Source organism: Cricetulus griseus (assembly GCF_003668045.3).
Source record: "Cricetulus griseus strain 17A/GY chromosome 1 unlocalized genomic scaffold, alternate assembly CriGri-PICRH-1.0 chr1_1, whole genome shotgun sequence".
Taxonomy (NCBI): Eukaryota; Metazoa; Chordata; class Mammalia; order Rodentia; family Cricetidae; genus Cricetulus; species Cricetulus griseus.
The window spans coordinates 153,065,281-153,081,301 of record NW_023276807.1 but is presented as its reverse complement, the minus strand read 5'-3'; the positions used below and the strand labels follow the sequence as shown (position 1 = coordinate 153,081,301).

At 37.7% G+C, this 16,021-nt stretch overlaps 1 protein-coding gene across 1 annotated transcript; it reads right to left on the bottom strand.

Annotated features, from left to right (window-relative positions):
• Positions 1-1,934: 1,934 nt before the first annotated feature.
• Positions 1,935-9,590, bottom strand: Odam (odontogenic, ameloblast associated). The gene is made up of 10 exons (XM_027389270.1): positions 9,540-9,590; positions 9,414-9,455; positions 8,583-8,630; positions 7,894-8,136; positions 7,450-7,494; positions 5,250-5,354; positions 4,565-4,612; positions 3,837-3,908; positions 2,649-2,810; positions 1,935-1,964 (listed from the first exon to the last, which is right to left on the bottom strand). The coding sequence occupies exons 1-10, from the start codon at positions 9,588-9,590 to the stop codon at positions 1,935-1,937; spliced, it is 846 nt and encodes a 281-aa protein (XP_027245071.1).
• Positions 9,591-16,021: the final 6,431 nt, after the last annotated feature.

Below are 16,021 nucleotides of genomic sequence, written 5' to 3'. Positions count from 1 at the left end.
CTGTGTCTCAGACCACTTTCTGTTGCTTGCAGGTCAAGATGTAGAACTCTCAGCTGCTGCTCCAGAGCCATGTCTGCCTGCATGCCACCCTGTTGCACCATGATGATAATGAACCAAATGTGATGAAATCCAAAATCTATATCTTAGTATCTATAGGTTACTCTCTCCCCAAATAGGCATGCATCTTCCTTTTGTTCCTTTGAATTCAGCACCCATCTTTCTATGTAGTTGTGGTATATTAAGAGCCAATATTTGTTTCAAAACCATTTTGGAGGTCCAGGGACAGCTTTATTGATATGAATTGAAGGCCAGCCTCATCTACCAAGTTCGAGAACAGTCAATGTTATAGGGTGAGACGCTGCTTAAACAAACAAACAAACAAAAAATCCAAGAAAAACAGAATAAAACAAAAACAAAACAAATTTGATTTTCATGGAAAATGAATCATAAGCCAACTGACAGAATGAATCTGGGAAAAACAGATGTTGATGTGAATAAGGTAGACACATAGTTTATCTCATTATTACCAGTCACCACACTCATCACAAATCTACTGACAGTATATATTTATTCTCTTGAATGATGCAATTTTAGAGACATCCTTTATTAATACAGTTATCAAAATGATTTGCTGTTATGAGCTTTATTTTAGTATTACTATTTTCTAGATTATGTAATCATAATCATAGAATCTTTGGAAAAATAGCCATTTAAAGATAGAACTTATTACATAATGAATTATTTTTTGTGACATGAAGAGTGTAATAAGTAAAGAAAAATTAGGAGATTATTGAAGTAGTTTTATACCATTAAACAAATATCCATTAGCATAGACAAAGAAAATAATCTAAAAGATAGCCAAGGCACCATCACATCTTCTCCCTGAAAGCAAGACAAAGCAGTTTTAGTACTAGTAGGTTCTTTTGAGTACAATTGTTTGGCTATTTCAGAAATTGCTTGTTAAAAAAGAAAAAACATCTCATTGGAAGTTTTATACTGACAGAAGCTCACACTGTATTGAAATACCTGTCAAATTTTAGCACAATAACTTGAATTGATTTGCATGATACAAATAGCACATTAGTGAGACACTTTCTAAGGCGGAATAGATGTTCCTCCCTCCTGACTCCCTGATTGTGTTTGTACTGCCCCTTTTCATTTGAAGATTGCTCAATGTTGCTTCTTTCAGAAGAATCAGAATAGGCTTATTATACATTTGGAACACTTTAACTTTTAGTTTACTCATTAAATGACATTACATGCCTTTCTATGTGTGTTTTTATTTGTAGTATAATTTCAAGGATGCCTTTCTAATAAACCAATAATGTAGCCTCAGTAGACAACTAAGTTCATTTAGACAAACATCTAACCATGTTTATATGTAGGATATGACTAATTAATTTTGTAGTTTCTCTGTCATTATATAGTTCTTTGATTATATTAATACTTTATTTAAACTAATGGGATAGTGACATTATCACAATGTTTAGCATGCAATGTGAAAAGATGACTTGGGAATACTGATTATATAGAAAGCATGAAATTTCTTTTATATAGAAGCAATATACTCAGTATTTATGCGACTCACATCAAATTTATAGTATAGGCAGATATAACTTTAAAAATTAATTTTGGTTTTTAAAACTTTAGATAGGGTTTAGTTGGGGGGTGGTAGGGGTGGATGGGAGGGAGTGGGAACTGGGATTGACATATAAACGCTTGTTTCTAATTCAAATAAAAAAACTTAGGCAAATCTCATAGTTGGTTTGGTCTTTGTAGGCAGATATATACACTAATTTGTTTCTCTACAATCATTATGCTAAGAATTCTTTGTTAATTTTCTGATGAATTTTTTGTTAAGATTTGTCAGGTCATTTAAGCTATAACTTTGGTAAAAATACCTACCAAAACTTCAAAGTGTCTAAGGCAATGTCTTAAGGTTCTCTTATGTTATCAGTCTTGGCCTAATGAGAAAGAACATTCACAAGAAGCTCATATTAAAATTAAAGTCAAGTCACACCCTGATACACAGTTTTAAAATGATACTTTTAAAATTTAAATTCTTTAATTACTAATTATATTTACATATCCATCCCCCATTCTCTCAACCTTCCATCCTCCCGTGTTCCCCACCAACCCCTCCAACCCATCCCCCAACTCCTTCCGAGGGATAGTGAGGCCCTTCACCAGGAATCTTCAAAGTCTGTCATATCGTGTGGGGGAGGGCCTAGGCCCTCCTTTCTGTATCTGGGCTGCAATAGTATCCCTCCATAGGGAATGGGCTCCCAAAGTCTATTTGTGCTCTAGGGTTAAAGACTGGCTCCACTGTTAGAGGTCCCATAGACTGTCTTAGCCTCCTAGCTGGCACCCACATTCAGAGTGCTTGGTTCTGTCCAATGCTGTTTCTGCAGCTTTATGAATAGGGTCGCCACGCTCTCACTAGATCAGGTCAACTGTTTCTGCGGGTTTCTGCAGCACCATCTTGGCTTCTTTGCTCATCCCTCCTCCCTAAGCTGTTTTTATACAGAGTTAAGGCTAGATATTGTATTACTTGTACTTTTATTATGATGTCTAGCCCTACAAATTAAGTTCTCACTTAGACCATAGAGAACAATTTATTTCATAAAATGAATCCTTTGTTACTCTACCTTCTGTTCTGGAAGTACTGGGGCAATAGTCGGGTCTATTGCAGAAGTGAAAACATGGTCTGTGTTGGGCTTTAGTGAAGTTGAAGGCATGAAGACTCCTACATTGTCAAGCTTAAAGTTGACTGGTTCTCTTTGGGAATACAGTGGCTTTCCTTCTGTTGGCTGAAGAGATTAAGAACAAAGTGGTTACAGCTTCAAGCAGATGTTTAAAACTGGAAAGAATATGAAGCTAAAGGGCTGAGAATTACAAACAGGCATCATATCCAACAATAAGTGCCTATATTAGTTTTTTAGCTCATTAACTATTTTAGAAAGGTTGTAATTATAATAAATATGATTATATGTTAATTATTTTTTAATTCATTCTTTGAGAACATCATACATGTCTATCCTATGCAATGTGTTATGATTATATCCACCCCACATTTTCCCATCTAACTTCCTTTGGAGTCTCCTAGCATGTCTCCCTCTCAACTTCTGGTCCTCCTCACTCTCTGCCTGCTCCTTCTGCTCCTCCTCCTACTCTTCTTTTTTTTTCTTTTAGCATACCCCACTGCATTCAATTAGTAGTGTTATTAGATACATCAGCGTGGGTCATCCAGTAATGAATGGGTTAACCATCACTAAATGAAATGACTTTCTCTCTCTAATTTCATCAACTGCCAATAGTGCCCCAGCTTTTAAATAAGTTGAAAAGAAGAGTTCCTGGAAAAAGTTTCTCAGTAAAGAGTTAAGGAACTGAATGATTTGGATCTTGACTAACAAATATTACATGGGGAAGATCAATAGTTGTTGATATAATTATAACAGTGGTGGTAGTTTGAATTTAATTGGCTCCTAGAAGCTCACAGGGAATGGCTTTGTTGGACTATATATGGCCTTGTTGGAAGAAGTGTGTCACTGTGGGGGAGTTCTTTGAGACTTCTTATGCTCAAGATACTCAAGAGATTTGCCCAGTGAATCTACTCCATGTTGCCTTCTGATTAAGATGTAGCCAGCTCCATTTGTGCCTGCACACTGCCATGCTCCCTGTCATAACGATAATGGACTGAGTATCTGAAACTAAGTGAGCCACCCCAATGAAACCCTAAGACACAGTGTTTATATTAAAATGAATACTACTGAAGGAACCTTTATGTTCTCACTTGTCAAGTTCCAGTTACTGCAAGGTTTCGCAAGGAATCTTACCATTCCAGGAGTTTCAGGAGCTGTGCCTACAAAGGTGTCAAAAGCTAAATGTTGCTGTCCTCCTTGTACATCCTGAAGAAGCAGAAAGTTAGGGATGGCTAAATCAGTGATGGATCAGTATGCATTCTCTTGCCAACCAAAGCAATTAGGCACAGTCCAGTGTCTTAAGAATTTAGATTTGAGAAAGAGAAATACAACTGTAGGTGGGAGAAAACTGCTTAGACACTCAGTTTTACTTCAGGTGTGGAAGTCTGTAAAGCATGGACCTCAGGGATGGCTATTTCTAAACATGATAAAGTTTGGAATATGAGACTTTCTAATGTCATCAAAAGAGACCAAGTACAAGTGTGTTCAAATCTTGGCTACTACTAGTGACTTGCTCCCCAGTCGCAGCCTCAGACTCGTTTTGTTGCCTTCTGTGTAATCTCTGAGACACTCCTCAAATACCCCCACTTTCTGAGCATGTGCATTCCAGAGTTGACTACTACTTGAGTGTTCTCCATCCAAAACCATCCAATGCAAGTTCTGTAAGCCCACACAAGACCATATAAGAAATCTTTCTCTGTTTTTTTATGTGTGTTCCCTTGGCAACATATGGATAATTCTAAATTCATCATCTAGAAGTGTGTTCTTGATGCTTTCTGTCTGAAAGATACCCATGTGTTTAATAGAGAAGCAAGTAGTTCCAAATATATATATTTAGATATTAAAATTATGCATTTACTCACAGGTTCTGCTTGTTGTGGTACATATCCAAATTGATTATAGAATGGTATCTGTCAGAATTTTGAAAATGGTATTAGATTTATCAGGATGATTTTTGTCATAAATTTCTGAGCAATGATTATGTCAATTACATATTTTTACATTAGTTAAATGGTTTTTGGAAGTCCACATGGTTTAGTTTGCAAAAATCATCATTCAATGTTAAGATATCTTCTTAACATGTATTATGAAAGAATTTAATTTAAATTAAATTCTCAAAATTTGTGCTAGATTTAGAAAATTGAATACATAATACAATTATCAAATTGAATGTCAAGTTCTAGTGACCACAAGTATTTTTCTTTGCAATCTTTCATATTTTAGTATTTTCATAATAAGCACATATACATATTTGTACATAAATAAAGAGTACCTGTAGATTCTGAATGTGAGAAAAATCCAATTAAGAAAAAGGTAAGTTTTGAACCTTGTTTTATTAGAATCATTTACTTACTTCATTCCTTGAGATTATAGGCTTAGTGTATTGCCACATTAGTCTATAGTGTGCTATTTGGGGAGGCAGCATGCCTATTCTGTGAGGTCAAGTGGCTGGGCCCATGCACTAACCATCCTCCATTGTTCTTTGGTCATGTACTTACCTTTTTCTGAAATTGAACAAATCAGATTGAAACCAAACCCTGGTAGTACCTGTTCCTCAAATAGCTGTGGCCCTGTTTGCTGGGGTGATGATGTGACCATTTGTTGAGTTTGCTCCCAGGGAAGCAGCATGTAAATTGGGTAGTACCCAAGCACCTATAGGTAAATACAGAAGTACACAGGGAGTTCCATTAAATTAGGATGAGCAATACTTTTCACTCTTTTAATGTCAGTAATATTTTAAGGCTGATATTAGAGGTATGAACTACCAACCCAAGCAAAAAATTGAACTGTACATAGAAGTTTTACAGTGACTGTCAAATTTAGAAACAACTTCTACTGAAGATGGTACTGGATTTCACTTTTAAGGTTTCATGCTTAAACAATTTAGGATATAGTAGATTTAACTAAGTAAAAGAAGCATGTGTCCTTCTAACAAATAGCATCTTGAAAATGTTATACATAGGTTAATATGTAATCATCCAAGGAGAGAATAGTCAATGTAGTATTTTTTCTATAATTTTGAGAATTGTAATTCTACAGAACATATTAGGAGTTCTGCCATAGTGAATAAGAAAAAATCAAATTAAATTCGAATGATATCTGTTTTATTAAGGCAATTCTTGGGCGACGGAGCGGGCTCAGGCATTAAAAGCACTGATTCCTACAGTAGAGGACCTAGGTTTGCTTGTTAGCATGCACATGGTGGCTCACAACCATCAGTAACTCTAGTTCTAAGGCATCCAATGCCCTCTTCTGACTTCTTTAGATACTGCATGCACATGTGGCACATACATTCACATAGGTAAAACACTCACAGACACAAACTAATTAAATCTAAATGTATTTTAAGAATAATCTTTATGAGTTTTAGAATAGAGAAACCCAGGAAGCAATAAATAAATAAAAACAACACCAACCATATTGTGATATATTGGTTTCTAGTTATGTCTCCATGAGAGTGTACATAAAGAATGTATGGAAAATAAGGAGCATAATACATGGATACATTTTAAATGCTGTTTTATGTTTTGTATCATTAAATGATTATGTTCATATAACATTTGAAAATAATTGCAACAATGTTTCTGAAATGAATACAATTTGCCTCATAGGTTTTTATCCTGTACAGGAGTAAAAACTCACCAATTAAGTATTCAGAAACCTAACAATGTTTGTCTGGTCAAGTCTGTGATACCTTGGGCCTAAGGTAGGGCTTAGGCATTTGTAAATTTCAAAATTGCCCACTAAGTTTTTGATGTAAAGCCAGAATAGAGAGCTACCGGATTAGTGGTTAAAAAAAGGATAGAGGATTGACTTCTATTTCAGCTATTTAGTTCATTGGGATAAGACACTTAATCTCATTAAAACTATGTTTCCTGGTCCTTAAAATGAAGCAATTGTATTTGTCACATATCTGACTCTCTACATAGTCCCGATATACAATGAGATAATGTCTAGAATTGTGTTATTATGTAATGGCAGTGGGAGTGAAACTTAATTGCATAATTATACTTATAGAAGAGGCAAGCCATGTAATTTTGTTGGAACAAGTCAATAGTCTTCAAGTGAATAACAATTTATATATAGCCCTGTTTCTTTGATTATGAGATATTAAACAGTTAGTTTTCCTAGTATCAACAAGCTGTTTTATGTTAACATCACAAATTTATTAGCTAATATCAATTTAATTTTTCCTATTAAAGGGAAATTTTTAAGTTAATTATAATGTGGAGTCAAATCATAAATACTGCATACAAGAGGCTGGGGAAGTGTTCAGGGGAGTTTTATAACAGATGAATAATGTATATCAGTGTAATTTATAATAAAAATATTATTACTACAATGTGTGCTATTTACATCTACATATTAGATATAAATATAAGATTCTCTGAAACCAAATTTGAGAGGGTACAAAGTTCACTCATGGTATTACTCTTTAGTTGTTCCCCAGTGTTGGCACTTAAATACAGAGAAGACATGTACTGGCTTTACTGAACTCCTTCCCTTCTGATAGTGATGTCATAGGTACTCAAGGGTGCTAGATATCCTTTTCAGCTGCCTGTTCTTAAAGAATCAAGTAAGTCCAGCATTAGCAGATGTCTAGAAGCCAGTGATGGAACCTCTAGCCAGTGATGGGTGGCCCACAGGTGTGAAAGCCCTGATGCTGGAGACCCAGGGAACAAGATGAAGTGCTATGGAGAGTGCAATGAGCCACTTATGTGTCAGTCATGGAATTCTTTTCACTCACCTGTGTTTGATCTTGGGGCACTTTGAAGGGAACCATGTAGGACATCTGAAGGAAACAAACAAGCAAAACCAGAAAACCATATAAGCAAATTATATCTGACCTGTTAAAATTCTTAGTCTAATTTTCCTAGAGCTAGTTTCCCATGTACCATTTGCATTAGCAATATTCCACTAAGGTTTATCTTCTGCATGAGTTATAATTTATGCAAATTATGCATCCACATGTTGTTTTAGCTCCTGAATGATGACTATATTCTAGGGTAATTGATTTTAATGTTATTTTTATATTTAAAAAATCAGAAAATATAAGAAGATATTTTCAGTGTTGTTTGAAACAGAACAGGAGAAATAAGACTTAGTAAGACCCCTGCCATATTTCAAAGCTAATTAATGATAGCGTTCATGTTCTGTCTTATAGCAGCAAGATGGAAGAAGACCAACTTACAAGGTTAGCAACCTGTTGGCTTTGTGGTGGTGTCTGTGGCTGTGAGAGATCTGGTTGGCCAGCCTGACCTCCTTGGGCAAATCCAACCTGTCCTGAGAAAGGTATCTGATTTGGGAATAGCCCAGCCAAGCTCTCTAATGTTGAGAGTGGAAACTGTGGGAGTCCTGGGACCTGAGCCTGCTGCTGCTGCTGTTGCTGTTGCAGAAACCCAGGGAAGGGAGGAATCCAGGGGTTAAAAGCACCCTGTGAAAAACAAAGATAGAAAGGAAATATTATTCTTTCATATTTAAAAAAAGAACTTGAAATCAAACCTGAGCAATAAAGACAACAATGTAGGCAATTTATATATTTCAAGTCTTATGAAAAGATAACATTTCAACTGCTTATGATCCTCACAAATTGAGAGGTTTTCAACTGTCATGAGAAATATGGAATGCGAAGAGTTGGTAAAAAAGCACACATTTCTTCAGAAGTTTGACTGTATTTAATTTTTCTTTTCTTTTTCCTCTTGGGTAGCTAGATATGACTTTGTTTAAAATAGTTAACTATCTCAAAAGTCTTCAGAATTAGTGTCAGCACATAGCAAATTCTTAGCAATATAAATGGATGCACTTTGTTCTCATCCCATGCCATAAGAAATGCTCATTACAGATACATTCCCTCTGAACTGATTATTTACATAGTAGTACCTGAAATTGCAGTGGCAAAAGTCGACCATTATTTAGACCCAGGAGTAACTGGAAAAGGAGAGACAATGGGAAAATGATGACTATGTACTCTGAAATATTTTCTAGAGAGAGCACAAATCAGAGCTAGTTAATCCACTTCCAGTCCAAAGTGACACATTTTTCCAGTAAGACAGCATTGAATTACAGTGATTAGTGGTTAGATTTGAAAACAAGGTTCAAGTTTTTCTGTTGTTGTTTGCATTGTAATTTCATGATTGCTGTCAATAAAGAATAGTCATGTTTGTTGTAAGAAGATGGCATACAAACAATGGCTTGAACATTTTAATTCCTAAGTATTTGCATTCCTCAATTTCTTTCCTACTCATGGAAAATAGTGCTTTTATTAAAATAATTTTTATTTAAATTAAAACCAGTCTTATTTGACATACCAATCCCAGTTCCCTCTCCCTCCCGACCTCCCATTCCTCCACCATCTCTCCATCCCACTCCCATCCACTCGTCATGGAAGGTGAGGCCTCCCATGGAGGATGATCAAAGTCAATGAGACTGCACAGTTTTAGCTTAACCCAGTGGTTTGGTATTTCATGTTTTTGGAATTTCATATATTTAGTACCTACATTAGAACTACTGGAACAAAGAATACAGATGATACAACGTTTAGAGAACTTATGTTTACACAAAGAAGACAAAACAACTCTATAGAAGCCATCTGGAAGACAAAGCAACCAAGCAGCCTGGAAATACCTAGTGGTCTGGATGCAGGCTTTTATGTCTTCACAACGTGTTTTCACCTACAGAACACAGTAGAATGCTTTAATTACTTAAACTAACCTCATGACTGTTGCTAGCAGACAATAGGCGCTGTGAGACAAGCTAAAAAGAAAATGAAGAAAAATGATGAAGGAGGGGAAATGCACAGGTGTACGTGATGAAATCAAAATATCATGAACCACTTACCGGAGCTGCTGATGTAGCTCCTATGAGTCCAAGAAGAATTAAAATTTTCATTTTTCAGATGATATACCTACACGATGAGTTGTAATACTTAGCTTTAGAAGATACTCTTTGCTTAAAATTTCATGACAAAAATAAAGGCATGGCAAGATTCATCAGATGGCATTGTCAAATTGAGTAAGTTTCTCTCTATTTACTTAACATTTTATGGCTCAAAGTAACAAACTTTATCTTTGTGACTATCTCTCAATATAGATATTTATGGGAAAATTGTTTTCTTGGTCTTAAAGCTCATTTAGTGGCAGGTGTTGTGGCCATTATCACTGTTAGCCTCTTACTGAAGGGAACGCATCCTCCAATCCATGGAGCCCCCTGCCTGGGATTAACTGACTGTTTCCTTGTTATTAATGCCTGCAGTAAAAATGTATCACAACAAAGATCTAACAGTCCCAGGCCAAAGAGAAAATTTCCATTAGAAGTCAAATAATATTCATGAGGATTAACTGTAATGGTTGCAGCATTGTTTTTTTAATCCAGGAAATGGAGAAGGTAAAAAGCAGTAGTGATACATACTGTAACGTCTTATCCCTTGCTTCTACTTGTAAAATTTCCCAGTATTTCACAACATGGACACACACACCAGGGTGACCACGGTCTTGTATTGGAGTTTGGTTCTTAAAATATCAAAGCAAAGATTTGATATCTTACCTTGCTCCTTTGTAAGATCTGTGTCCCCTTCTTTCTTAGTTCTGTTCTTCAAATCGTCTCCTAACATTTAAAACCCATCTTTAGAAAAAGAGGGACCAATCATGATTGAAAGGGACCAGTGATTCAGTGGGTTTTGGACAATGGCTTAGCTAATAACCCCTTTCCTCCTCATCATCGTGGTGTATGTACTCCCACACCCCAAGTAATGCTTTTCAATTACCCCTGAGACATTTTGTTGTGATCACTCTTGGTTTCTCCTTGGTCATGACTAACTCCCCTGGGCTAATTTTGTTCCACTCCTTTTATCCTTTTAAAAAATGGGTACCTCAAACAAGTAACCTGAAACCCTTTACTAAACTCAAGACTACATAAGTGATGCTTCTTTTTTTTTTTTTAAACTCTGAGAAGAAAATTCAAGTAGAACACAGATCTTCATGAAAGTTCAAAGTTTTGTCAGTAACAGATATTATCCAGGGCTCTGTAATTAGGCTAAGGTAATGTGAGCTAGATTCACTTAAATTTGATTTTTTAATTGAAAAATATATTCTTCTCTCATACAATACATTGAGACCATAGTTTCTCCTCCCTCTACTCTTTCCAGCTCCCCTACCCATATCTTTTCCTCCTTAGCCCATATCCCCTATGTTCCTCTTCAGAAAAGAGAAGTCCTCCAAGAGACAACAACCAAACACAATAAACCAAGATACAATAAGACAAGGCAAAAGCTCTCATACTGAGGCAGGACAAGGCAAGCTAATTGGAGGAAAAGAGTCCCAAGAGAAGGTAAAGAGTCAGAGACATACCCACTCCCATTGCAGATCATTTCTATAGTCTGTTACTTTTAAGTTTTTTGAAAATAGTAGTGACTATCCCCCCTTTTATGAAATAAAATCCTAAAAAGTCTGAATTCATAGATATCTGTGAAATGAATATCCTTAAACTAATGAGCATGAAGCATAGTTGCCTACAATTTTATAATAGTATTATCTACTACACGTCTTTATTTAAATTTCTTAAAAATAGTTGAGTGTTTATTCTGAGTGTCAATATTTTGGCATTCTATGCTCTAACATTCTAAGATCACAAGTGTTGTCGTAATGAATTATCAGTTAATTTACATTATGGGCGGATTACTTGGTTAATTAGACCTTACCATGTGGTAAAACAAAGCAAATGACTTTCTAAAAGTTTTCCTTTTCGTAGTAAGACAGTGCTTGCAATTTTAGGATTGGTTGTGTGTGTAGCAAATGGAAGCCATAAAGACCCAAAATATTAGTTAATATAACATGGCCTTTTTCTGTATGAGTGAAGAGAAGTTACCACTGTTTTCTGTGATTCAAAAAAAAATCCCAAGAATGGATATTTAGACTGTACTAGGTTATGATGGATAATTTACTGAAACTTAGTACTTAATGTAATAATCACTCTTGTCTCAAAAATGCAGCCAATTATTGAGTGGAAAAAGTAGGTAGATTTTATGTTTTCTGACTCATGTGCCTGCACACACAACACACTTACAAATGATGTATATGAATGAACAGACTTTGGTTTATTTTTGAGTATTGTCAAATTAAATAAAATACACTGTAAGTTATCAACCACTTGATAATTTCTACTACATCCCATTGGGCCCAAGCAGCTAACCATACTACTGAGCCAGGAACTTGCCAAGGCTTTGCACTAAACAAGGGGTTTGTTTTATTTTCCTTTGTTTAAATTTTCCATTGGTTGCATATCTTAAGGAAAAGTACTTAAGGTGCTGGATTAAGGGCTTCATGGTTAGCAGCATTTGCTGCTCTTACAGAAGGCCTGGGTTTCGTTCTCTGCACCCACATTAGGTGGCTCAAAGCTGCCTGTGACTGCAGTTTCAGGGGCTTCACACTCTCTTCTGGCCTCCACAAACACCACAAGCACATGTATGAACTCAGGCACACACATGTGACTATAAAATTTAAAACAATAGTAGGTTAATATTGGGAAAAAATAGGAGAGCTTCCAGCTCTCTGTGTCCTTGTCAGCAATGATACACCTGAGGGGAGAGGAAGGCCTGGTTTACATACTGCAGTGTGAATGTTATCTGTGTCTGTTTGTCTTATTAAGCTCTGTTATATACATTCTCCTTTCTGTAACTGTGTCATTTGCCTAGAGAATATTTCACTACATTTTGTTAAATAAATGGTTTACTTGATTTAGGTGAGGAAAAAGATGGGAGAGATCCAGAGCAATGACATTCAGTATAGGTTAAGGTTCAAGAACACAAGATGAAGAAGAGAACCAGACAGATACTGTCATATCGTTATTTTGTTTTTACTCAGTCACCAGCACAAAACAAACCTTCATTCAAAAACTACATTCTACTGCCTAGTGCTTATGACTGTTGGATTAGGTATTGGTGAAGTTATAACTGAAGTGACTCAGTTTGTTCTTTCAGTGTGTTATCTTTGATCCTCCTAATAACTATCATGAAGAATCAGTCAAGAGGCTCACAGAATACAGTTGTGAAGTTGACTATTGTTCTGTGGATTATGAAAAAGTCTGAATTTTAACACTTCTTAAAATAAAAGTATTTTTGCAATACATGAACTATAATCCCCCAGAACTCGTGACACATATCAATGTAGTGAAGATGAGTTACCTGTGTCAGGGAGAAAGATTAGGTTCAGGAGGCCCAGTGTCTCCATTCATTACTTAATCAGTGGCACAAGTAGTTACTGGAAAGAAGCTTCGATAGCCCATGTCTTAGCCAGGCACCAAAGGAACCTTGTTATTAGTGATAAGACATATAGTTTCAATCTCTAAGGAAATTAAATTTTTTTCACTGTCAAAAATGTTTGACAGGCTGCAGAGAGTTCAGCAGTTAAGAGCACTGGCTACATCCCACCCCTGCCTGACCCCTGTCTGCCATGTGGTGGAGCGGGCAAGGGAAAGATGCTCTCCCCTCTCTTGGCCTATCACCTGTGGTGGGTGAAGGAGATAACCCTCCCCTAACCAGCATCAGCACTTGGGAAAGACAGCTGTGCACCTCCCTGGCATCACAGTAGAGCTGACCATATTGACAGGGTTACAGATGAACCAACCCCAGAAGATGAGCACGGAAGATCTGGCTCTGCCTCTCATCTGCCATATGGTGGTGGGGGTGGGGGAGAGATGCACTCTTCCCACAAACTCCAGCTTATGACCACTGTAAGGACTGGGAGAGCTGGAACTGAGGTCATAAGAGCAGGAGAGCTGTCCATGCCAGTCACCAACTACAGAACACAGGAGAGTGGCCCCTGCACCTAGCCTGGGCAACACAGTAGAGTTGGCTCTGATGGTATAGGTGTTGGAGAGCTGACATACCCTGATGGTGTGAAAGCAGGAATACTGCCTCTGGCTCATTGCTGCAAGGAATGAACAAGCTTGGGGCAATGTTTTAGAGCTCACACTGTTGGTGAGGATGGGGGAAAGAAAACTGATAGGCTGACCAACCCTGCAACTTCCCAAGCCTCCCAAATATCCACCCCATCTATGATCTGCTAGAGCACATGAAGGGACATATCCTGTAGACCCAAAGATGCAGGATCACCAAGTCACAGGGCAACAGCAGGACATCAAAGAGGATTTCCAGTGAGGGTCCCAGAATCAATAGTGTAGCAGAAACCAGAAGCCCTGAACCAGACCAAGGACTCTTTGCAATGGACATTTGCAAGTAAAGATATCTGGATTAAAGGGTTTACTGCTTACTGTGTCACACTACAACTTCTGTAAAGAAATTTTCCTTTTAGTTTTTCCTTTTTTTTCTCTTGTTTTATTTTATCCTCCCCCTACACTGCCCCCTGCCCATCAATGCCCGGGGAAGGTGGGAGAGCCAACACTGTGGTCAAAAGAGCAGGAGAGTTGTCCCTGATCCCTGTCAGCTGCAACACTTGGGGACAATCAGGCCCTGCACCTCACCAGGGCAGCACAATAGAGCCAACCTTGTTAGCGGAGGTGTGGGGGAAGCCTGCTCCAAAGTTGAACCTGAGAGAGATATGGGAGAGATGTCCCCAGTCCTCATTTGTCTTATGGTAATGTGGACAGGGGAATGATGCACCACCCCACCACCCGCTCTTGCCCATCAACATCTCATCTCTGTCAACTGCAACACTTGGAAGAGCAGGCCCTACGCTTTGCCAGAACATCACAATAGACCCGACCCTGTTAACCCAGGTGTGGGTAAGCCAGGACTGAAGTTGTAAACGTGGGAGAACTGTCCGCATTTCTCATCTGGTAGAACAACCTTACAGCTGCTCAGGCCCAGACCCAGGTTTATAACTTGGGCTGCCCAAACATCCATCCTATCTGTGACCTACTAGAACAGGGTGTGAAGGAACCTGACCCACGGATACGAAGCTGCACAATCTCCACAACCCAGGGCAACAATAGGATTTCCAAGAAGAGTCCTAGTGAGGGTTCAGCATTGATAGTGCAGTAGAAACCAGAAACATAGAACCAGCTCAAGGACTCTTTGCAAAGAACACTTGCAAGTAAAGATAAATGCGCAAAGTGCTAATGGTGTGACTCACTGACTCACTGTGTCACACTGCAGCTTCCATGACAAGATTTTTAATTTCCCCCACTTTTATTTTTTCTTTCCTTTTTTTCTCTTAAATTTTGTTTTATGGAGGGGGTGGGTGTGCATGGGCAGAGGGCAGATGCAAAGGGGCAGGTAAATGAATAGCATCAAGACGCATAATGTGAATGATGTGAAAAATAAATAAAAAGAATGTTAAAAAAAAGAGAGGGAGGAGTGATGAGCAAAGGGGTCCAGAGCAGGCTGTTGAAAACCACAGAAACAGCTGACCTGAACAAGGGAGTGCTCTTGGTCCCCAGACTGATATCTGGGAAACCAGCATGGGACTGATCCAGACCCCTTGAATGTGGGTGTCAGTGAGGAGACCTTGGAAATCTATGGGGCCTCTTGTAGTGGATCAGTACTTATCGATACCACAGGAATGGATTTTAGGAGCCCATCCCACATGGAGGGATACTCCCTGAGCCTAGACACAAGGGGGTTGGCCTAGGCCCTATCCCAAAGACTAAGACACACTTTGAAGACCCCCTATGGAAGGCCTTACCCTCCCTGGGGAGCAGAAAGGGTATGGGCATTAGTTGGGGAGGGGGCAGGGGAAGCGGGGATGGAGAGGGGCCTGGGATTGACATGTAAAATAGAGTGCTGGCTACTTTTACAGAGTATGTGGGTTGGATTCCTAGCACCTACATGATGATTTATAACTGTCTTTAAGTGTGGTTCTACAGATTCCAACTCTATCTTAGAGGTTCCGTGTACATCAGGGCAGTCAAGGGCTGCATAGACCTACAGGCAAAACATCCACACGCGTGAAATAAAAATAAAAATAAAAATAAAAAATTGAAGTACCAGAATTGTGGTTAGAATTCTATTTTTTTTTTGATTCGTATTCTAGCATTCTTTCTAAGGCATATAAATAATAAATATCTAATTTGGGAGGAAAACACATCATACCATAATAATTATAACTAATTGGAAAAGTATAAATAAAGTGGCTGAGTTTGTATATTCTCAGAAATGAATTGTGGTTTAACTCAATGAGGTCAATAGGTTTTTGTGACCATGAATTACTTCATTAGTAGATTTTTCAGAAAACTACCAAAGAAAAATAACAAATCCTGATCTTTCTTCAATTACATGGGTGTTTATTTTTAATTTTGGTGAGACTGTCCTAAGGTAGAGTATCACACCATTTATTTTTCATGAAAATATTTTCTTTTATTGTATC